Genomic DNA, 24,979 nt, shown 5'->3' on the forward strand with positions numbered 1-24,979 from the left:
TCCATATTTTCCAATGATTCCTCCATACATTATCTACCCAACAAGCTTGGCAGGGATTGTTTTAGGGTTCCCCAACATGGTACCTTGAATATACTAAGCCCTTAATGCCCTAAGCCATGGTTAATAACTTAATATACAAGTAGGACTGTAAGGATCATACGGATATAAACAGAATTTTAAAGCTTAAGTTCTGTACCATGTCAGTTGTGGTTTTTATCATTAAATCTTGTGAATGCTGGGTCAATAAGCATTCATTTAGTACCTACTATGTGCCTGGTATTGAATGAGGAGCTGGACAGCTATAACAACAAAAAAATGAAACCATCTATTGGGACAAGCAACACCAACACAAATGCAGAAAGTAATTGAAGGGGGAGGATCAGGCAGACAGGGCAGGAAGTAGAGCTATGGCAGAAACTTAAGGATTCTAAGAAGTGGCCAAGCATCAGAACATAGGACCAGCCTATTAAAAGGCAGAGACAGAGGACATAAAAGCCTGGAAGTGAGCACTGCAAGACATAACATGGAGCTGAAAAGTTGAGGACAAATTTGAGGCTGTAAACCTGGTTAATTTCAAAGATGGTAGTGCCCTTGACAATAATAGTGAAGGGGGAAGACAGATGGGTTTGGAGGAAAAACCAGGAGGTTGTGAGTCTGTGGTGGTGGTGGTACACTTCAGAAGGAGTGCAGGCCTAGAGTTCATGAAAACTACCAGGACTAGAGATATGAGTCATTGACGAAGATAATTAAGTCCAGGGGAGCTGATGAAATCACCCAGGAAAGGTGAAGAGAAAGAAGAAAGCCTGAAACAGACATGGTTGGGGTACATGTGAGGGGCAGAGAGGTTCAAAAAATGCAGGATACTTTTTAATCTGCATTATTAAATTTTCTCTGTCATTTTAAGTCTTCACAATCAATAAAACAATCAAACACTAATTTGTAGCATTTGTTGACTTCCAAGGCATAAATGCTCACACTGAAAATTAACAATCAGTTCCAGCATACCCCTGAGTACCCTCACAATTAGGAACTTATAATAATCCAGCAAAGGACACAAAAAAAGGAAGCCAGGAGGGTCAGAGAGCCAGGAGAGGTGAGACGTTGGAAGAAGTTGGCTGCAAAAGTTGAAGTAAAGAATGACTGAAAAAATTCCATCACAATTGTAGAGGACTCAAGATGAAATGTGCTATTGAACTGCAGAGAAAGAACTGATGGATTCTGAATGCAGACTAAAATATACTATTTTTCATTTTTTGGAGGGTGGGTCTGTGTTTTCTTTAACAACATGACTATCATTCCCCAACTGATAAATGGTCGAAGGATATGAACAGGCAGTCCTCAGATGAAGAAATTAGAGTCATCTACAGTCATACGGAAAAAATACTTTAAAGCACTATTGATTAGAGAAATACAAATTGTGGGGAAGGGCCAAAAACAAGAAGCTACATGTGGTAAGGAAAGGCCAAATGACTCATAAGCCACTTCTTCTACCCAGAAACTATTTGCAATAAATAATTATTAATAATGAGAGCTAGCACTTATTTAGTGCTTTAAGGTTTACAAAATGCTTTACACGTATTAATTCACTTGATCCTCACTACAACCCTGGTACTATATTATCATCCTCATTATACAAATGAGGAAACTGAGGCACAGAGAGGTTAAATGATTTTCAGAGCAAGTAAGCTAGTACTTACTTAGCTAGTAAGATTCTGCAGCAAGATTTGAACTCAGTTGTTTCTGATTTCAAGTTCTGAGCTCTAATCACTTCACAACCACTCAGCTGTCTAATTAGCTCTGCACCCATAAAAAGATCTTCTATAAAACATGTTTTTTCAAAACTTTCATCCTACAGACTCATTTTCCCAAACTTCTTAGAAAGCAATTAAGTTAGAAGGCAGGGAGCACCAAAACCACTGAAAACCTCAACAATCCAGGCTAACAATACAAAATGATCAGTCACACAAAGCAGCTACACAATTCAAAACTAGTTCCAATTTAAGATCTTCATTCCCGGCAGCACACCCCAAACTTAAAATGCAGAGCTGAGCTGATCCTTCTTCACATTCATTGAATAATCTCTCAGAACACAAATAAAGTTTACCTTGTATTTCTCTTTGGCCTTTTCTTTCCCAAGAAGTTTAAGAACTTTATCAGCTAACAGCATGCTTTGTTGATTTTGGAAGCCTTCTAAAATACAAACTGCTGTGACATCTAGGAGTAGGGAGAAAAATAAGGATCCTTATCCATTAAAGTATCATGACAACTGAAATACCAGCATTAACTTTACAATAAAAAAAAATTTTAAAAGCAGCAAAGTGAACTTTAGGGTGTAGCCACATAAACTAAGAAACTGAGCCCTTACAAGCTGATTAATTACACCCTGTAGCTAAACAGGGAACAATGAAAACTTCAGTACTGCTTTCTAAAGTATTCAAAAATGGTATGGCCAACTCCTTTCCTGTTGGGCCTCACCTGTCAAATTAGAGGACTGGACTAGATGAGGAGTTTCTTAAACAGCAGTCCATGAATAGATTTCAAGGTGTCTGTGAACTTGGATGGGAAAAAAAAAATCACATCTTTATTTCAAAATAATTGGTTTCCTTTACAATCCTATCTATTTTGTTTTATGCAGTTTAATATCATTCTAAGAAGGGCTCCATAGTCTTCACTAGACAACCAAAGAGATCCAAAACCCTTGGACTAGGTATCTTTAAGGTCCTTTTCTGCTGTGAAATTCTACAAACAGTTTATGGATTAGAGCCGAGTTCTCAACCTTGTGTGTCACAGACCTCTGTGGAAGTCTGATACAACCTCTGGACTCCTCAGAATGTTCTTAAGTGAATAAAATACATGGAATTACAAAGGAAACCAACTGTACTGAAATAAAGATATAATTTTTCCCCCATCTAAGTTCCCAGAACACTTGAAATTTATTGGACCATAAGGGGTCTGTAGAGCCTAGGTTAAGATTCACTGGATATGCCCTCTCTAGGTAACATGCTATCAGTCGAAACTTATTAGCCAGTATGGCCCAAATCACAAACACTGACTTCCAATTTCATGCCACAGACTAATTTTCCCAGTTCCGCTGCCATGGATGATTTTCACGAAGCTACACCATTGTTCAAAGTAAGAGAAATGGCAATTAACTGTCACATTCAGAGCCTCCAATGATAGGCTGGGCTGCCTGTCTACACCTTCAAACTACTTTTGCTACCTGATTTTTCCCTACTTCACATACTCTCTCTGAGATTCAAGTCAATATGTTCATAATTGCTCATACTAATTTTTGCCTGGCCTAGTGAGCTTCTGTCAATTCCTTCTAACTCCTCCCTGTAAATCTAAGCTTATTTTTTCTTTCAAATTATCATGTGGTTCAATATTCTTAAAGTCCAGAAGAATTGAAGCAAAATCTCAGACCTAAATAACGAAGATACTGAAGTTAATAAATAATTTGGTAACAGGGATTTTTTAAAGTCAAAAAAACCAATACAAAATGCACTTACCTTCTAAACACTCTTTCTTATTGTCTAGTTTCTCATGGGCTTTTGCGCGTCTAAAGAGAGCTTTCACATATCTGGGATTAAGCTCAACAGCCTTTGTACAATCTTGTGCCACCTCTTTCCACTTTTGCTGCAATTTAAAGCAAAAATACCATCCTAAAGGAATAAACTTAAAAGTACCAATCTTGATTTCACCAAGTCACAAAAAAAATTAAAATCCTATTGTAAATAACATTAGTCTGGAAATAATCCCCAAAGGATCAAATCAGTTACTGGATCTGAATAAACAGCAGTAAATTAAATTTCAGTTTGGCAAACTGATATAATAGCACAAATTAACAGGAAAAAAGTCTTATGACATACCAATTGTTCAAATGCAGCAGCTCTGTTCTGATAAAATGTAGAGAGGTCAGCTTTTTTCTCTGTAGGGCATAAACTGATGGCCTCTGTATAGCACTGAATAGCTTGCTCATATTTTCCTGCTTTAAAATACTTGTTGCCTTTGTTCTTTGCTGCTTGGGCTCTATCAAGAGGACTCTGAAAAGGAGAGAATAATTACCACCCACTATATAACAAAAAAACAGACTAAGATCCATAGTAACCAATAACATGGTTTTAAATGACCAGTAGTATAACCACTATGTAGTAGATCCAGTAAAGATCATCTTAACAACGAGCACATTCACCATCTAGAAATAAGCTAGGGCATTGGTTCTAGGCCCTAAAAAGAAACCTTTTAAGTATCCACATTTCTACAACTGTACCAGTGAACAAAATTTGAAAATCTCCAAATTAGTACAAAATATGAAAAGTAACCATAATAAAATGGATCCATAAATATGGTAATAGAATGTCAGAATCAGAGAAGCTTTCATCAGAGAAGCCCAGAAAGGTCCAATGGCTCATCCAACTACATATTGTGACAGAAACAGGACTCCTGACACCCAAAGCTAGCACTTTATTAAATGCATTAATACTTGACAAAAAAGGGCCTTTACATTAAAAGGCTGGTAAAACACCATTAACTGCTGGTTAGAATATCAAGAGATTAAAGAGCCTTACCCAAGTGGCTCACATGCAACTACAAAGAGGCAAATTGAGACCGTTTGAAAATATATTTGTTCCTTTATAATTTGGGACGCACAAGCCTCACTCACATGGGAAGTTGGGACAAGAGGGCTGGGGAGGGGCAGGACCCAGCTCCTAGCATCAAGGACTTAAACCATGTTGGATTCAAAATGGCCCCCAAAATATGAAGCCTGAGCTTGGGTGCTGGGGAGTAAGTTGGACTTGTACCCAGCTCACATGCAGTGCTGTGGAATGCCCAAGAATGTAACAGTGGATAAAGTGTAGACTGCAACCCCATGACAGCAATGAATAAAGTATATCCAAATGGACTTTGAGCCAGTGGATTTAAAGTAGTGAAGTTCATTTGGTTTCCTGACTGGGTACTTTGCACACTTTAGTGCCTGACTGCTTCTTCACTGACTTTTGACTCAGTCACTCTTAGCTTTATTGGTCTGAGCCAACTCCAATTTCCGAGGTTGCAGACTTATCGTTCCAACAATTCTGTTTCACTTGAATGGAGTATGCATTAAAATGTAACACTTCTGGTTCTCACACTGTACTCTGAGGTCCAAATGACTGTCAATGTGTAACCTGATGTGTCAATCTCCCAGTAAGAGTAAAGTCTGGGTGTTCACTGGATTGGGAGGCCTCACAGGCCTTTGCTTTAGGCTCTGCTGTTTATCTGCAGAAAACCCATGTGTGAACAAACCTGCTCTTTTCACAGCAGTACCTTAGGGTTTTGCCATTATAAATGGGTTTAATGTGATATGACAAGACCAGAAAAATTGGATGTAAATTTATGTATCTGAATATATTGCTTGTTCTTTCATGTGATAAATTCAGGGTATGCAGCTCCTCTTTTTGTAGTTTTTATTTTTACTATTTAAATTTGGAAATGCTGCCAAAATTTTGTATTTCTTTAATCAATGTATTCTCTTCGGTCATATATATTGCATTATATATCGATATGTGTATCAATATATACTGATATGTATTACACTTACAACACATGCATATATGAGGGTGTGAAAATCATAGCCTTCGAATTCCATATAGCTTCTGCAGAGAGATCCTAAGCAGCAAAATCTTGGTGTTGTGATGTACAAAAATGGAGAAGAGTATTAAACCATATTTAGGAATTAAAAAAAAATACATTTGTTCCTTTAATACTAATTTGTGTTTCTAGTTATTTTCTCCAGTTTAGTGCCATACTCATTTTGAAGGTATGGAATTGGATCTCAACAGAATCTCAAGAAGCCAAATGATCTTAGCCAAACCTGAACAAAAGTATTCTCTAAAACATACTGACAAGCGGTCACCCAGCTTTATGCTTGAAGGTCTCCAGCGAAGGGGACTTTAGTGTGAGAGACAGAACTTCCAGAAGACTTTATGGAAAACAAAACAAAACAACACAACAACAACACGAACAACAAAAACAGCAGGTGAACAAAGAGGCTCTCTGAATTTTGGCTAAAAAGGAGTAGCTACTGTTTGAACCAAGCTAACGAAACAATGATACCTATATAAGTAGTATGTTCAATACTTCTTGGCAAGAGGTGACCAGCTGAAGAATGACTTTAGGTTGTATACCTATAAGTAGTCAGAAAAACAGGTTTTCCAGATTGTTTTCTTTTATATCTTCTCATATTACTAAATGCTGGTGTGAAGGACACTCAATCTTGAAACTCCTGCCATAAACTGTCAACTCATATTACATGAATTCATCTATTTATTCAACAGATGACTCTCCTTAGTTGGTACAAGCTGTATATTTATAACTATTTTCATGGGAAAATTATATTTAATAAGTCCCAAAATTAAGTTGTATACATTTAATATATTTCAAATCCTCACTTCTACTCCATATATGAATTACTAATACTGCAATGTGCTATAATGAAAAGACCTGGAATTAAATCCTAGCTCTGCTACTTATGACCTGTGTGACTTCTCTTCAGTTTTCTCTTCTGAAAATTATGGGGCTGGACTAGTTGGACTTTTAAGGTCAATTTTTAAAGCCATGAGCTTATGAATTTCAACTATAGCCTTAGATACAAATAGAAAGAAAAATTGGTTTTGCACCCTCCCTTGTAAATAATTTTATAGAAAAAAAAATTATGACTACATCAAAAGGATAAAAGCCAGAAGTAAAGCAATATTTAAAAATGGAAGCCAGTTTCTTGCACTGTACTAAATTTAATCTAAGTATGCACATGGCAAATAGGTTACGAATTTCCCACCTTGCTATATAAGACAATTTTTTTTATTAAATAGAAATATAATAATTGGAAGAGACAGGATTAGACAAAAAAGATCATTTCTGATCATACTCTGCATTCTTCATCACGTGTTCAGTTTATGACATTTATCAAAACAAACTGAATAAATCATTTGTAAGGCTCAAAAACAGCAGATCATCCTAATTTAGGACTCAATGGAACAGAAATCATTTTCCAAGCTCCAGGTGACAGCCCCCTTCTCATAAAAATACCATACAATCCAACTTGTTTTCCAACACTATCTGCCCATGAGCCGAACTTGTAAATAGCACAAAGCATACCTGAGTTCTGGGTGACCAATACAAGCCACTCCCAATCCCTTTAAAGAACTGGTTGATTTAAATGATGCAAGATGTTACAGGCAAATTGGAGCCACTGCAGGATTAGTTCTATAACCCAAATCATCTACTTCTACTACCTGGTAAAGGTCCTCACTATTATCTACCTGAACTACTGTATGGCCGAGTTTGGTCTTCTGAATTCCATTATCTCCTCCCTCTGGCTAATCCTAATGCATGGGGATCTGGTCATGGCACTTTGGGGCTCAAAACACTTCACTGATTTTTTTTTGAATAAAATTTATATTTCTTTGCATGGTATTCCAGGCACTCCATGATTTGATAAATTTCCACCTCTCCAATATTATGTCAAAATGACTCCACTACACATGACCTGTATTGGACTTCTTTCGTCAGTCATAAACATTATTATTTTCCATTTCTATGCCTTTCTATACCCTATTCCTTATGCCTAGGAATTAATCCCATCTTTCTTTATGTTGAATTTTCCACCTATTTAACATACACTACCACCTTCTCCATGAAACTTTCCTTCATCCTCTTAATCAAGAATCTTCCTTCTCTACTTAAGCCTCACATAGCACTGTGTACCTCTTTCAAACATTTTATTAAACTTTTTTTGTATGTATGCATCCTAGAGGGCTAAGTTCCACCTAAATTTTAAATTTTGCCAGTGCTAGCATAATACTTAAAAAAAACAACCCAGAAGCATTTGCGTTTGCCTAAAAACACTTTCAGAAGAGCTGAGACATTAGCTTCAATTGCCCAATGACAAGGACTTATTCGATGAGTCTGGTAGTGCCTACACCTAACAAGTGGATTAGGAGAAGACTGCAAAACTATGGAACACCACAATCATGAAAGAAACAAAATTATGATTAACCTAAATGGCAATGGAGAGAGATACACGATTGGGGCAAGGTAGGCTGTATCTTGGTTAACAATGAACTTTCAGATTCATCCTAGAAAGTAGACCAGTCATGTAGGAAGAGCAGGAAATTAAGATAAAAACTAAAATAGGGATAGTGTTTGGAGAAGGATTGTGGGTATACTGAGTCAGTAATTAAGTTCAGACTACTAGATGGTGGCTACTTAAAGTAACAAATGGGCATCTTTTTTTATAAATACAGTAAGTTGAGAGATAGCGCTAAAAGGAAGATCATCAAGAAATTTGCTAATTCAGAATGATTTAGGTTTTACTCCAAAACAACTGTGATAGGTTTGTGGATCAGGAAAAGTTCTTTTACATGTGGGAAATCTTACTCCAATTCACTCTCCTATTCAATTTATACATACTAATGAATAATTTAAGTCAACAGGTTGCATATGAACAGCATATATAGTTTGGACAAGAGCCATGGATTGCTAGACTAATCCTCTATGCTATAAGTCATGAAAAAACTTGAAAAAAAACCCCTATGATCCAGGAAATGTATGATTGGGAAAAATATGTTATACACATGCTAAGAATAAAAAACACCTAACCAATGAATAGCTGGAACACTTAATTAGTACATATGGGATGTTAAAAGACCTAAAAGGTAGAGTGGAAGAATGCCACGAATCATACCCTACAAGAGAAGATGTAGATAACCTGACATCTGAACCAACCGAGATGATTGAAGTATTTATTTCAGGAACTTTGCTAGGTGGGGTCTTGCTATGCAAAAAGGAATAAAGGTAATTCTTATCTTCAAAGAGCTTATTATCTAATACAGTTTTCTCCATGGGTCTCTTTTTTAAAAAAACTTTCCAGCATTTTTACTAATGGACTGTTAGAAATATGGGCTAAACAAAAGAATGAGACAAACTAAAAAACTGGAAAGTCAGCTTCAAAAATGACTGGCACTTAATAAATGTTTGTTGATTTTTAGGATGTTAAGTGCCAGACTGAGCTAGAGTCTGGGGATACAAAGTCAAAAAATGAAATAAATCATGGCTTCAAGGGGCTTACAATCTCTCAGTTGGGACAACATACACATAAGTTTGTGGAGAATACAGCACAAGAACAAAATTAAGACAAAGGAGAGCAAGCATGCCCTTTCAGTGTACCAAAAAAGGCTTCTTCCTGTAGAAAGAAGGTAGAACTGGAAGAAGTGAGGAAAGAGGATATTTTGGACTTGGTGGGAGGTCACCACACAGTAAAAAGTGTAAAGGCAGAGAGGGGAGCTATAATAACCATTATGCATAAATAAGCATTTATTATGCCAAGCCCAGACTATACGAATAGTAAAGCCAAGACAGTTTTTGTCCTCAAGCAATATATTTTCTAACCATACAGACCATATTCAAAGGGGAATGGCAGCCAGGTCAGAAAACTTTGGTCTGGAGAAATTACAGGGACAGAGAGCAGTGTCATAGGAGAGAAGATTGCCATACCCCAACCACATAGCAGCAGTGTAAATAAATTTGCATGGTTGGTTCATAGCTGATTTGAGCATGGTTCCAGAAAGTGAGGAGAAAGCTGTACCAGAAGATGGCCAGAGGATAGGAGGTAAAAGGAAGCATGACTAAGTGCAGTAATCTACAATGAATGATACTGAAAAGGCAGGTCAGGACCAGACAGTGAATGACTATAAACTTCAGAAGTTTATATTTGATTCTTGAGTATGGGTTCTTAACCTGGGGTCCATGAACTTCTTAAAACAAAACAAAACAAATTGTTATAACTTTATTTCATTATAATTAGTTTCCTTTGGAATCCTCTGCTATGCCAGATTGCCAAAGGGGTCCATGACACAAAACAAGTTTTAAAAATTCCTTGCCCTCTAGGCAACAGGAAGCCACTGAAATTGATCAGACCTGCAACTAAAACAAAATAAAAAACAACTACTCCTAAGGAAATTATTTTGGCAGCCGTGTGGAGGATGGATTAGTGGGGAGAGGCTTGAAGTCAAGGAAATCAATTAGGAAGTTATTAAAATAGTCCAGGCCAAGAGTAGTGAGAAAGGAGTATGTGCAAAAAATGTCGTGGAAGTAGAAATGCCTGTATTAAGTGGCTTACTGGATATGATGCAGATGTGGGAGATGCAAGAATACTGCCTCCACTGGGAACCTGGGAAACCTGGAAACCCTGTTTCCACAGCAACAGAGAATTTCAAAAAGAGGAATGGGTTGTTTTTGTGGGGAATGGGGGAAGGAAGAAAATGCATTCTTTTCTGAACATGTTCATGTCTAGGTGACATGTCTACGTGACAATAAAATGTTCAATAAGGGAACTAGTTATGTGAGACTGAAGGTAGGAAAAAGATTGGAGCTGGCTGGCTATATAGATATGGTAATCAACTGCATAGAGATGCTAACTGTAAAGGAGTTGATGAGGTCATTGAGAGACATAAAAAAGTGGAGTCCAAGATGGAGCTTTGAGGGTACACTTAGATAGTGGTTATGTTATGAAGACTAATGACTATTCAAACAGGTAAGAAGATGATAATCAACAGCATTAAAAGCTGTAGAAAAGACAAGGTTGAGAACTGAGAAAAAGAGCACCAGATCTGGCAATTAAGGATGGAAGGCAGTGACTCGTAGGCAGCTTTTTCTAGGAGTTTTGCTGAAAAACAGAAAGGTGAGAATGCTATGGTAGCATGTCTCTAGCAAAGATCTGTTTCAGGATGAGAGAGAACTGAACATATTTGTGGGAGTGGGAGGGCAGTCTGCTGGAAAAGATGGGAGAGGAACAAATGGACAGGTTTTGGTCTTGGCCAAGCAGGATGGGACACCTCATTATCAGACTATATGGTACAGGAGAGAATGAGGCATGACATTAAGGGGTTTTGAAATTTAGAAGAAAAAAAAAGCTAAAGAAAATATTAAAGATACTACCCAAAGCTCCAACATTTAACAGAATCCATAAGAAAAAACCCTCATACCTCTATATTTCTAGAAATTAATGATTATTTTACTTTCCATTTCCCAATCTCCCAGAAGCAGCAAAACTCTGAGACTTTATAGATTTTATGTACATAGATCAAAACACTGAAATTTACATATACATTAGGGAAAGATTATCTTCTGTGTTTTTGTGAGCTCTCCATGTAATAATCAGATAAACTGACAAAGAATCACCATAGAAAATTATGGTGCATTTATGCCCCTGTGTAGGAAAAATAAGTAAAAAAATATTACCATGTGGCAATCTATCACAAAGGAACATATTGAGTCACCAACAAATTTGTTTAAACATAACTGTCTGTTGTATGCAAAGCATTCCACCTAGTACAGTGAAAATACAAAAGACACTAATAAGGCCCCTATATCAAGGAGTTCAAAATCTACTTTGGGGAAAAAAGTTACACACAGGTACAAACTGAACATAAATGAAGAGGAGGTGGAGGGAGTTGGGAAGTTGTCACTGGTAATGTGAGAGAAGACTTATTGGAAGAGACCCTTTAACAAACAGAAGAAACATGACCAACATCCGTGAAAATGAAAGGGATAAGTTTAGTGAGGGCAGAACAGGAATCAGTCCCCAGAAATAAAGTTAGGGCTAGGGAATTTCTTTTTTTGACAGGATTACTAGGTAAGTATTTCAGTGAAATAAATGCTACATTCATAGTTTACTTATATTTTCGCAAAGCATTTGACAAAAAAGTTTCTCATACAATTACAATGGGCAAATGGAGAAGTGGGTTAAACTGATACAACTGGGTAGGACAGGAATTGTTTGGATGGCCAGATCCCAAAAAGCAGACAAAAAGTTGCCACTCTGAAGTAACTTAAATTCTGAGATATACCTGTGGGTAGATAAGCAGAAGGCATGTACAAAAAAAATACAAAACAGTTTGGTTAGGGGAAACAGCAGAAGCAACTGGGGTTGGGAGGAAAATCAGAAAAGACTTCTTGTAGGTGGCTGAGCCTTGAGGATACTAGGGGTTCCAAGGAGAGGCAGGAAAAACCTACTAGTCATATAAAGGGAAGGAGGCAGGCCTATATAAAAACACAAGAAGTAGATTTAATGTCACATACAGGGGGACTGAAAATACACCAATGTGGCTGGATTGAGATGGTTAAAGATTTTAAATGCTGAAGAGTTTGTATTTCAACCTAAAGAACATAAGAGAACCACTGAAGTTTCTTAAGAGGAGAGTCACATGGGCAAACCTGTCCTTTGGGATATCAATCTGGCAATTCAAATGATTATTTTGGCAATGGCACATAAGGAGAACTGGCATAGAAAGGAAAGTAGAAGATTATTGTAATAATTCTTGTGTGAAATGTTGAGACACTGGGCAATAAACTAGTGCAATTCATTTTCTCATGCTACAATGAATATTGTGCAGGGCATATTTAAGACAGTTTACCAAAGTCACGTTTTCATTAAAGAACTTCACCAACTTCACTCCCAAAAGCACACTTTTTCCTTCTTCCGAATGCCACCAGGATAGACTAAACACTAACTTCTGTTATGTGGTACTAATAAGACACAAAAAAATAAAATAAAAAATTTCACATGGCTCAGGGCCACTTACTGCAATGCAAAGTCAAGCAGTCTTTAACATGGAAGGCTCTACCACTAAGTAGTAAAATTTACATACACTACTCCAAACACAGTTTAGGGAATTTATGCTCATTTCTAAGACTAGTCTAAAATAATTTAGTTCACATTCATACCAAACAATTTAGGAAGCTGCCTAAAGAGGGAAAAAAGTAGTCAAATGAGCCTGAATTTAAGTGTGGCCAGATTTTCGAAGATATTGAACATAGTATTTGTTATATAAAGTATTTTAAAGGCATATAGCTAAATAGTAATGAGCAACTTCTTTCCTAATTTTATATAGTCCTTTTCCCTTTTAGAACCAAAATTAGTACTTCAGGGTGCAATTACTAAATGATATCAAGTAGAATGATTTAGTTCCTTATGAAATCATTTCAATTTTTGAATGTAGCTTTATCTACTTCACCAGATGTCTTGAGACACTTTCCCAACTGATTAATATCAGAAAGCTAAAATAACATGTCATTTGCTTGATTTATAATTATACAATTCCCAAAATAAGTGACTGGTACTGTCTACCCACACATGAAAAATTTAAGATTTGATGGATTAGGAACCTAAAACTCCTTTAGTTCAATTATATTCAGCAACATGTTCCATCAGTTATGCAGGTAAAGAGATTATCTTTCCACTTAAACCCATTCTTTCTTCTAATTTTGATATTTCTGTCACTGGTATCACTCAGTCTCCCAAGTTGGAAACCTTGGGTTAAGACTCTTCCCCTCTGCCTCATATATTATGCAATCAGTTACAAAGTCCTGCCAATTCTACCTTTGAAATATTTCTCCAGGCAGCTAGATGGTGCAGTGGATAGAGTACCGGCCCTGGATTCAGGAGAACCTGAGTTCAAATCCAGCCTCAGACACATAACACTCACTAGCTGTGTGACCTTGAGCAAGTCACTTAACCCCAAGGCCTAGCCAAAAAAAAAAAAATTCTCACCAATATCTTCCTCTCTTCTCTATCCTTATCAAAGACAGACAAGATAGACAGACTGACCCTCATCACTATCCTCCAAAACTGGGATCATGGGATTCCGTACTACAGGACGAGGGAAGGAAGGATATTGTTATGTCTCTTCTTCAATAGCACTGACCATGACAGTTGTTTACAGTTGTTCATCCTAATTCTAGAAGAGGAGCAATGACATCAGAAGACTGATATCTTGACTTGCAAGTGAACTGGATTTAAGTAATGCAGAGCTGTGCAAAATTAGCCTCATTCTCTCCTTCAGAGTCACTGGAGTCCAGTGGCAAAATGTAGGTTAAGACAACGTGATGGCCCCCCTGCCACGACCATGACATTCCTTAGCTCAAGAAGCTTCAGTGGCTCCCTAATGCCTCTAGGATAAAACACAAACTCCTATCTGGCACATAAAGCCCTTTCTAAAATTATTCATATTACTCCACCCTAGTACTTTCTATTTAGAGCCTAACTAGTCTATCGTAATTCCCATGACATTTTATTTTGTGCCACCTGCTTTTGTATAAGCTGTCTCCTATTCCTAGGCTACTTTTTTCTTCCTTTTTTTTCCTTTTTCCTTTTTGGTGAGGCAATGAGGGTTAAGTGACTTGCCCAGGGTCACACTGCTAGTAAGTGTCAAGTGTCTGAAGCTGGATTTCAACTCAGGTCCTCCTGACTCCAAGGCCGGCGCTTTATCTACCACACCACCTAGCTAGCCTCTACAATACTCTTTCACCTCAGCTTCTCAGAATTCCAATCTTCTCTTCAAGGCTCAATCCAAAGCCCACCTTCTGCACGATGCCCGATGCCCCCCAATTATTAATGCTCTCCCCAATTACTTTGCATTTATTTATCTATGCTGTCTGCCCTATGGAATATAAACTCCCTTAGAGCAGGGACTGCTTCTCTTTGTATACCCACAGAATCTGGTTCAGTGCCTGGCACAAGGCAGAGGCATGATAAATATTGATCCTTTATTTTACAAATGCAAAAGAGGATCTGTGAAGTTGAATGAATGAAAAAAGCTCTTATATGCAAAAACACTGGGGATATTAGCAGAAAAGCAAGACAGTCCCTTCTCTCCAGTATCTACTAAGGGGAGAAAAAAATGTAAGTTTCAGCTGCAAGTCAAATGGAAAGGTCTCAAGGGGCTTATAAACCATATTGATTTCTACTGAACCATTCAATAATGCCAGGTGCTTTGGTGGTTAAGAATTTTCTTGACCAAGGAGGCCAGAATAGCTATTGAGACCTAGGGTTAGAACCCACCTGTTGACTCCAAATCTAATGCTCTTTCCACTATGGCATTCAGCCCTCCAGCTTATCAGTTAAAACACACAACACAAATACAAAGCAAATGAGGGGGAAGGCACTAAATAAAAGGCCTGTTGAACTGTTTCTGAATGTGTGCACAGCTTCACTCTTCAAAAATCATCAAAACAAAGAATTAATATAGCAAATATATTTAGAGTTATTTGTTTTTACATTGTATCTCTCAACTTTAGACTGTAAACTTCAGAAGCAAGGGAAAGGCAGACCAATTTATCTAAGCCTTGAAAAATGTCTGAATTAAATTTTTCCACATTTACATAAATCAGAAGACAAAAAACACCGGTTTTCCACCTTAATTGGGGCAATAAAGACATCAAATATTTGGGAAGACAAAATTACCCAAACTGACTTTACCTATTTTTGGAGATCCAACTATACCCCAGGAGAGAACACAACAAAACAATTTTTCCATCAGTTAAAAAAGAACTCATTCTCCACTCTCAGAAAAGTACTGTTAAAGTTTAAAGCAATACTTTTACAACACCTGAAAGGTAGCTAATATTCTTCATCCTGAATCTCTCAACTCTGGAAAAAAGTAAAGCAAGATTAACTATAAGGGGAGGGGGAGAGAAGAGAGAACTAGGTGGCACAGTGGATAGAGTACCGGCCCTGGAGTCAGGAGGACCTGAGTTAAAATCCGGCCTCAGATCAGACACTTGACACTGACACCTACTAGCTGTGTAACCCCGGGCAAGTCACTTAACTCCAACTGCCTTGCAAAAAAAAAAAAAAGATTAACTATAATGCTCAGGGACCTCAGAAGAAACATGAAAACTAAGGAAAAAAAGCCCTTTTCAACATTTCTAGATCACCGTTTGTAAGATAAAATATGATTAAAAACAACCAAAAAACTTACCCTCGATAACCAAACATATACTTAATACATCCTTAGCATTTTCTTCATCTGTGTCTTTTCTATTGCCCCTTCTATTTATTTCATTTTTTAAAGCTGGGAAAAGGATATCCAAACCTGCAGTATTAATAACATCTTTTCTATCATGTCAAAGCAGGAATTTATTTTTATCATCACACATAGCTTCCCATGGTATTGTCATAAAGGCAAAACCCAGGATTTGGAAGTGCTTTTTCACTGAAATTTACTAAGTCAATCTTTTAGAACTTGTAGCAGCCCAAAATATACAAATAATCTGTGGGATAAAAATCTGATTCTCAGTCAGCACCATTAAATGAATGAGAAAATATAAAATACAATGTTACTGAAGAGACAAGATATGTTTAAGTTGAAGAAATATTACCCTGCTAAGGAAAAACTTGGCATGAAGTTTCAAAACGTTCTAGCCAAGGTCCAGCCAAATGCCAAAAAGAAGAATTGGGGGCAGGGGAGGTGGGAAGGAACTTAAAAACTGTATTTATTAAAAATCAATGTCTAAGCAGTTTTTAGTTTTATCAAAGAAAACAATTGTCGAAATTTAGAAAACCAGACCTCTCTCCTCAAATATAAAATTAACATATCTTTTCAAGCTTTTCATTTCATTATTCTTTCACTCCTACTTGAAAATGAACCATCCTTTTAATTCAATTTTAAAATACTGGCACATGTGTATGACAACCACTTCAAATAATAACTTACTAATTTTTGAACTACATAGAACTTCAGTTCTTTTAGGGCTGGAAGTGTTGCCTAATACCCTCATCAAACAGATGTGAGAAGTAAGGTTTAAAAATTAACTGATATGCCTACTCAGACACCTAGTGGGTGGCAAGAGAAGTAAAAGCTTCAGATTCACTGCAGAATTCCTTCTCCTAACCCACCACTTTTCTTAATGCCTAAGTCTTTGCCATCCCTAAATAAACGAGTTCTACAAAGCATTATATAGAGCTGGAAGGAACCCAATCCTCATTTTATAGATAAGGAAACCGAGGTTCAAAGAGGAAGTTGTTTACTCAAGGTTACAATGGCACTAAATGACTCCCCTGAGATCTGAACCAAAGTTGTCTAACTCCAATCCACTGCTTTTTCTGCACAATGCCTCTTTCTCTAGAGTGAATATGGATGACCAGAAGTGGGCATATGGCCAGTAAGGTGTGACCAGTTTGACCATTTAAGATGTAAAAGGATTTTATGTATAAAATTTTCAAAGACAGTGCTGCAAGAAGGAGCACTACGGCTTTTTCACATTAAGATTAAGAGGCATTAAGAGCCATCAACAATACAATCTCAGCTCTTTCCAGTTTAGCCAAACCTGCAGAGCTACCTGATGCCAAAAGGCGAAGAAAGCACACTAGACACTCTGTATTGACAGCAGAAAAATCATAGCAATGCAGAGACTGAGAGGGCATAGAGTACTGGATTTGGAGGCCTGGTTCAAATCCAAGACCTGCTACTTACTGTGTGACTTCGGGCAAGTCACTTAATCTCATCAGTTTCCATTATATGCAAAATTAGTAAATTAGACTACATAGCTTCTTCCAGCTCTAAATTTATGACCTATATCTTGTATTTGATTACTTTATATTTACTTGCTTTTATTCACTTTACATTTATTTTGTATTGTTTTTCCCCCTAAGAACGTTAAGCTCCTTGTGAATGGGGACAATTTTAATTTTTAAAATTTTTATCCCAAGAGACCTAGCAAAGTGCCTAATATGTGGCAGGTGCTTAATTAATGCTTGCCGCTTAAGGTACCTTATGTATGGATCTGTCATTTACGTCGAAGGAGATTAAGACAGAAAAATGAATTCAGTATGCTTCAATGGATATGTAATCCAATTTTAAAAAACCCAATGCTACTTTTAGACACAGTATCTAAAATATAATCTAATCAGCCATTTCCATTGGCTAATCAGTAGCATTGTAACATTCCTTCTTTCTCCGAAAAGAAAAAAAAAGGGAAGGAGCTATCATTCTTTGTTACAATTAAAGTTAAATCAAGATAACGACTAAAGGCAGCACGCGTTGGACAGTTAGTAGTGGGAAGAACAATGGACATGGCTTGAAGTACCTGTACCTGGAAGTTGTGTGACCTTGGGCAATCTGGTTACCATTTGGGGCCTCAGTTTCCTCACCTGTAAAGTTGACGGGTTAGGACATAATAATTTGGAAGAGCCTTTCCGGTCTTAACAGGTGATGTATGATGACCCTTTGCTACATCTCTAAAGAATCCGGGGTAAGAGCTAGTTAAAGTGAAGGAGCCACAGGACTTCTCTCCAACTCCCCACCCCTGAACCTTCAGCCATCAAATGCTGTGTCACAGAAGGGGGGGGGGAAGCTTCCAAAGAGCTTTCTCCACCAAGAAACCCTCCCCTTTCTGGAGGGGAGACACACAGACACCAATTCACCGCTCGAAGGCCACTCCCACCGTCGCAGCCCACCCCCACCGGCCGGTGCCCGGGCTCCTCAGACCCACGTGTGGTCGGCGCCCGGCGGCCAGCCCGCGGAGGGCGGCGGCGGCCCCGGGCCCTCCCACGCCGCTCTCTCACCGTCTCCTCGTGGGCGCCGGTGCCGTCCTGGTGGCCGCTGCCCGCCCCGGCCGGGGCCGGGCTGGCCCTGCCCTCGGGGGTCTTCCTCTCGCTGTTCCGTTTGAGGCCCCCGCCCCCCGCATCGCCCCGGCCGCCGCTGCCCGTATCCCGCCGTCGTCGCTGCCGGCTCCACAGGTACACGGCGCCCGCGCCCAGAATGAGCGGCGCCCCGACCGCCAGCGCCAGCTGCCAGCGAGGCAGGCCCCCCGCGCCGGGAACGGCCGCCCCGCTCCCCACCCCGGCCCCAGCCCCGGCGCTGGGGACCGCTGCCACCGCCGCCTCCAGGGGCTTAGAGGCGGCCATGACGACCTGTCCGCTCCTCAGCCGCCGCCCCTCCCCGGCCGCCCCAGTCCCGGAGCGAGCACGCCAGCCAGCGGGAACTGCAGGGAGAGCGGGCGACAGAAAAGGGCCAGAGGGCACCGGAAACCCGGGGCATGCCGGGCCGATCTTCCGGTCTCCTCGCCATCTCGAGGGGGTGGGAGGGAGAGGCGATCACTTCCGGTCACGGGACCACCCGAGGTCTGAATACGAGCTTTCCACAGTCTCGTTTCTTGGGCTACGCCGAGTGGAAGCGTCCGCTCGGGGTCTCTGTCCCTGGGCCCTGAGGAGGCGGGAGTCGGGATGTAAATGAAACGAGCGCGCGGCGATTTTTGTTGGGGGAGGGGGCGTTTGTAATAAGACTCTAATGAGATAATGGATGTTGAGAGCTTCGCTAACCTTTGGGAGTTATTTCAACGTCCGTCCGTTAGTCGGAGGGCGAGTGGGCGAGCCGAAGGGGGCGGGGCGGAATGTTGCGCGCCTTTGCTATTGGCCTTCGCGGGGAGGGAGGGCGGGGACGAGCACGCTCCGCCCCGCTCTTTGGCGGGGTTTTTCCCTCGCCCAGGGCCAGGTTTTCGGTGTGCCCCAGTGCCGGTGGCTCGTGGGCGGCTCTGGGTACTAGGTGTCTTTGTACAAGTCTGTTGGCTCTCCTTCAACAGTTGCTCAACTTGCATCTTCTTATCGCGATGAACCAGCTCCCCAGTAGCTTAAGAGAGCGTGAGGTTTTTATGGGCAAAGGGGACGTACTGGGAAAAGATTGTACTTTTGGTAGAGCCTTGCAACACTTCTTCCTCCTTCCCTCCCATAATTCTTTCAAGCAGAAGTTCTCCCTGCTAAGGTCGACTTGTCTCACCCCAAGTTCGTATGACAGTGATGAGCTGTTATTGCCCGCCTGTAAGCAAAGCCGTAGCTCTTCTTTCCTTTTAGCTCCCTAAATATTCTCAACCCTGTGTTTGCATTGAATTCCATGCAGTACACCGTTATTGGGACTCCCTTCTACCCAGTCCTACCCCAACCTGTCTTCTAACGTATTCCTTTATCTCATCTGCCCTTATAATTTTGTTCCACCTCAGGTTCTATTACTGCCAGTTCTATAGTACCTAACTTCTTCAACCCCAAATGTCTTGGTGGAAGTACAGTGTTATAACTCTGTGACCCTGGCAAGTCGCTTAACCCCGATTGCCTCACCAAAAAGCAAAAAAAAAAAAATAGTGTTATGGTGTCTAATTAACCTGTTACTGTATTAAGCATTCACCTCTTAAATCCAGCTGTAAGTCTTCACTGCTTTCAACAACAAACTTTGTTAGAATTTTATTTAATTACACTAGAAGTGGGAGAAACTTCTCATTTACAAATTATAATTGTAAAATATTTCAGTTATTCCAAACTGCTCTTGTGAGGAAACCTGGTTTAGTGGATAAAGAACTAGCTTTGGAATTAGTAAGAGTCCTCATTCTCCTGGCTTCATCAGCCTTCCTCTACCATGCCCCACCAACATAGCCCTGGAACTCACACACTGAAAGCACTCTCTGCCCCTTCAGCCTCTCCCTTTGGTTAGATGGCACCCAGATCAGCCATGTCTCATTCCTCTCCAGGTTGCACTGGACTTTCTCTACCATGTCCCTGGCCAGCTTTCTTTTATGTGTTGGAGTGCCCACTTAAAATGTAAGCCTCTTGAGGACAGGGACTTCTTTCTACTAGTATTTGCATTCCCAGAGCTTAGCATAGTGCCCAGCACATTGCAAGTGCTTAATAAATACTTTTTGATTGATTAAAGATCTGAAATCAAGTTCTACCTCGTTAAATACTGGCAGTATGAGCCTTGATAATTGCTTAAACCTATCAGTGCCCCAGGTAACCCTGAAGGCTATATATTGCTGAGCTCTAGCCGGTCAGCGTTAATAAGAATTCTTCCACCTAGGGTTCCCTACACTGATCAAAACATTGTTTAACCCTTTTAAATGATATAACCAAAGGAAGAACCATGACAGTCATTCCACATATATTTATTAAGAGCCAGCTATGTGCTAGGCTCTGGGGATACAAATACAAAAGTGAAAGTTCCTGACCTCAGTGAGTTTACAATCTACCTAGAGGATAAAACATCTTCACAAATAAGTAAATACAGGATATATACGAAACATACAGTGATGAGAGGGTACTAACTACTGGGGAAATCCATAAAGGTTTTTTGGAAGAGGTAACATATACATTCTTATCTTAGTTATTAAATGTACATGCTCCTCTTTTCCAAACTCCACAATAATAATAGTTTACCTATGTAATTCTTAACCACCAAGGTAGTGGAAAGAGTGTTGAATTTTAAGTCAGAGGACCCGAGTTCAAATCCAGACTGCCACTTATTGCTTGTGTGATTTTGGACAAGTCACATAATCTCTCTGAGCCTCAGTTCCCCCTGAATAGAGAGAGAGGATTGTATGAGGTATAACGTCTAAGGTTCCTTACAGTTCTCAGTCTGTGATCACATGAACTTAGGCGCTTGCAGGGTTTGTTGCCTAACACTAAGGTTAATATATTTGCCCATAGTAACACAAATAGTGTCATAGGCAGGTTTGGAACCTGCTGGATCTTCTTAATTCCAAGGCCAACACTCATATATTAAGGCAACTTGCTTCTCGTGTGTTAATTATTATCTTCATTTTATTGATGAGGAAAGTTAGTATTATGGTTGAGTGACAAGCAAGTTAGTCTCAGAAATAGGCCCAGTGGTCTTTTTTTTTTTTTTGGTGCAGCCTGTGATTTTGTCAGTGCACTTGGAACTCCATGTAGATCTGCCACTATTCTATAGCTTATAGCCTCACTGAGTTTCCTAGTGTACTGATTGAAAGGTTAAGTAACCTGCTCTTGACCATATGCTACTATGTGTCAGATATTTCAAAGGCAGATATATCAAACTCAAGTGGTGTAGTGGATGGAATGCCATAACGTGAGTTCAAGTCCAGCCTCAGACACTAGCTGTATGACCCTGGGCAAGTCAATTAACCTTGTTTGTCTCAGTTCCTCATCTTCAGAATGAACTGGAGAAGGAAATGGCAAACCACTCCAGTCTTCTTGCCAAGAAAACCCCAAATGAGGTCGTGAAGAATTGGATGCAATTCAGCAATAATAAAAAACCAAAGTTTTCCTGACAGATGCCAGCACTCTCAACTGCAATACTATGCTTTTCCATTTACCACTGAACAAAGCATTTTTTTTCTCACAAACTGTATACAAGAAGATAACAGCTGGCATTTATGCTTTAAGATTTGCAAGTAAGTACTATAGGTATTATACCCATTTTACAGATTACCAAACTGAGGCTCAAAGACACTAGAGGATTTGTCCTGAGATACATAGCTTTGACCTAGATCTCAACACTACACCTTGCAACCACAACTAACAAATAGGTTGTATTTCAAAAGATCACTTTTAAGTTGGTTGTTCAAAACTCAGTAACTCTAGGAAGTAGATAGAGCCAAATGTTAATAGCTTTACATTATAGATGGAGAAAGCTTAGTTACAGAATCAGCAGTGTAACTTGAGCTAGAATCTAGAATTTGACTACTGGTTCTAATGTCCTGCTTTGTAGGTCCTTTGGACTTTTAAACATTAACTAGTTGGTTTTCTGATGCCAGGTTAACTTTGTGGTACTAGTAACAGCACGAGTACCATGCTTACAATTAAAATTTGAAATTGGATTAATTGGCACCAGTAGGGCCTTACTGATTAAATTAGGATGACATAGTTTGAAATAAATTCAGTTCTTCAATACTGTATGTAGATACTCATTAATAAATTGCTTTGAGGCAATGGAGTGTTTCTTAGCAACAGAACTCAGAGGAGAGCTAAAAATAATAGTGATGGAAATCTGAGTGCTTGGAATAAAGAAGGTTCCAGGCACTGTCTCCCTCAAGCCTACATTATAACAAGTGTCACCATGCATCTGGTTTCGTTCCTCTTGGGAAATAAACAGATAACATTTATACAACAAAGTAAAATAACTAACATAAGCAAGTAATAATTGCTTTTATTAAAACTAAGTATTTATAAAGCACTTTGTGCTTTTCAGACCATTTTCAAATGCTCTCACATGATGTAACAACCTACTTAGAGGTGGGTAGGGCAAATGACAAAATTCCCATTTTACAGAGAGTGAAGTCAAGACAGAATGGTTATGTGATTTTCCCAAGGTCGGTGGCAAAAAAAAAAAGCTAGATCTTCCGACTTCTAGTCCAGTACTCTTCCTACTACACTCAACCTACAAAACACTGACCATACATTAAATACATGCTTCAGTGTGTTTACCTCATAATGACCACAGTAAGGTTTGGGTTGTCCTCCACCTTTTTTTCCTCCTAACTACAAAACATCAGAATTTCTTTAACCAATTTAAAGAGAAAAAATCATTTTTTCTATCCATTAAACTTCTGAGGTTGTGTGGTATTATGTTTAAATCCCATGACCTAAGCAAATATGTTCCAGGGGACCACTTTCAGACTATTTCCCTTAGAAAGTGAATTGGATGCATTACCTCTTTTTGTCATCTAAAGAGTGAAGATACTTATGAAAGAATAGTTGCAGTGACTGAGTACTTTAAGTTTTCAATTTCTAAATTTGCTTTGAAGAGTTCAGCCATATGAGTCATAATTCTTGGGGAGATTTTCCTATAAAATTTTGTTTTTTAATAGCACTCTTTTCTCCAAATGGAATTCTTTCAAATTTTCTTTTAAGAATTTTGGAAGGAGACAAGGCTGAATGTGCTTCACTGACTTCATCGTAATTGATTAATCATGCTGATATTCACTGGTCAGGTCACCAGTTTTGAGTCTGTTTGCTCTTCATTGAATTTAAGAGATAAGAGCTGACATTATAAGGCTTACATAAAAATCTTCACCATAGGACATTCAAGGAGAATGTGCTATAGATAATTAAAATTAACTCAGAAGCAGTCTGTATTATTTACCTTTGCTTTGGCATCCTGATCCTGTCCTTGAATATTTTTCATCTGAACAACTAAATTTCTGTGTCAAATTGAAATGATGAGTCTAATGGACCAAGAGTTATTTTCATTCATGTAACCCTACAAGCTCAAAATTGCTACATGCTTTTTCTTTCAAATTTTACCTAAAACATACATTTAAAATATACTGCTTTCTTTTCTTAATGTTATAGAGAAAGTTCTTAGGAGCAGTAATCACCTGTAGAAATGTAACCAAGTCAGACCAGTTTCCTAGTTCCTTTCCTCTGCTCTACTTCTCCTATAGAGTCCCTTAATTAACTTCTCTAAGAAATGGTAACGATCAGTATCTTTACTTGTATACATTTCTAGTTTTCTGGGATCAGTAACTTTTAAAAATAGGTTAGATTGTAGCGTTTATAGTTTGATGCACTATATTTGGTCCTGTCTAACAAGTCCATTATAGTTTGAGAGGTTATTACTCAGCATCTCCGCTGGAAATCTACTTTTTTTAACCCTTTAATTTTTTTAAAAGTTGCATCATTTCAATAAAAATATTTTTAAAAAATAAAGCATCTTTAATTTAGTAATTTATTATAAATTTGTGGGGGGTTTTCCTGCATTGAAATTTAAATGACACAATATTGGGTCATGTAACCATGGAGTATTGTATTATAAACAAGTCATTACACACAGACATTCCTGTCGAAGCATGCTGGACTTCCCAACGATGTGAAAGGCTCACCTGCCAACACTTGCTTGTTAAGACCTCTATTTGGACTTGACCACTGATCGGTTATAACTTGCATTTTGTGTGTTTATTTGGAAAATAATGTAATCACTACAACTTTAGGTCTGTAACACAACAAATGAAACATGTACGAATGGTTTTTTCAAAATTTCCTTATCCTTCGAGCACCTCCTTATTTTTATCAGACACCTCCCAATTGCACCCATCATGTGCAAGTCTTTTTAGGTAAGCTTGTATTTGGCATTTGAACAATGTGACCAGCCCATCAGAGTTATGCTCTCTGCACAAGGCAAGTGCTCACGTGAAGGTCAGAAGAAGAGATAAAAGGACACTGCAGGTGTCAGTGAAGAACTTTAGTGTCTGTTGTGAGACATGGGAGACACTGGCGTAGGACCACCAAGCAGGGTGTACCCACATCAAAGAAGGCACTGTACTCTTTGAGCAAAGCAGAACTGCAGTAGCTCAAAAGAAACGTGAGATGCACAAATCCAGAGCCACTTCTGATGGGGTGATGGGACCTGGACCCCTAAAA

The 24,979-nt window shown here is 39.0% G+C and overlaps 2 protein-coding genes across 2 annotated transcripts in view; one reads left to right on the top strand and one right to left on the bottom strand.

Moving 5' to 3' along the window:
* TOMM70 (translocase of outer mitochondrial membrane 70) overlaps window positions 1-18,847 on the bottom strand; it is a 32,945-nt gene extending 14,098 nt beyond the window's left edge. The window contains exons 1-4 of the mRNA XM_020999903.2: window positions 18,383-18,847; window positions 3,870-4,043; window positions 3,510-3,636; window positions 2,105-2,214 (exon numbers count right to left, since the gene is read on the bottom strand). Coding sequence (XP_020855562.1) covers window positions 2,105-2,214; window positions 3,510-3,636; window positions 3,870-4,043; window positions 18,383-18,724 — 753 coding nt within the window. The 5' untranslated portion in view covers window positions 18,725-18,847. The remainder of the gene's footprint in view (window positions 1-2,104; window positions 2,215-3,509; window positions 3,637-3,869; window positions 4,044-18,382) is intronic.
* The window catches only part of LNP1 (leukemia NUP98 fusion partner 1), a 58,717-nt gene continuing 51,880 nt past the window's right edge, over window positions 18,143-24,979 (top strand). Inside the window, exon 1 of the mRNA XM_078146135.1 lies at window positions 18,143-18,556. Coding sequence (XP_078002261.1) covers window positions 18,143-18,556 — 414 coding nt within the window. The remainder of the gene's footprint in view (window positions 18,557-24,979) is intronic.

The sequence above is a fragment of the Phascolarctos cinereus genome, unplaced genomic scaffold, assembly GCF_003287225.1.
Source record: "Phascolarctos cinereus isolate Bilbo 61053 unplaced genomic scaffold, phaCin_HiC Scaffold_726;HRSCAF=1367, whole genome shotgun sequence".
NCBI classification, from domain to species: domain Eukaryota; kingdom Metazoa; phylum Chordata; class Mammalia; order Diprotodontia; family Phascolarctidae; genus Phascolarctos; species Phascolarctos cinereus.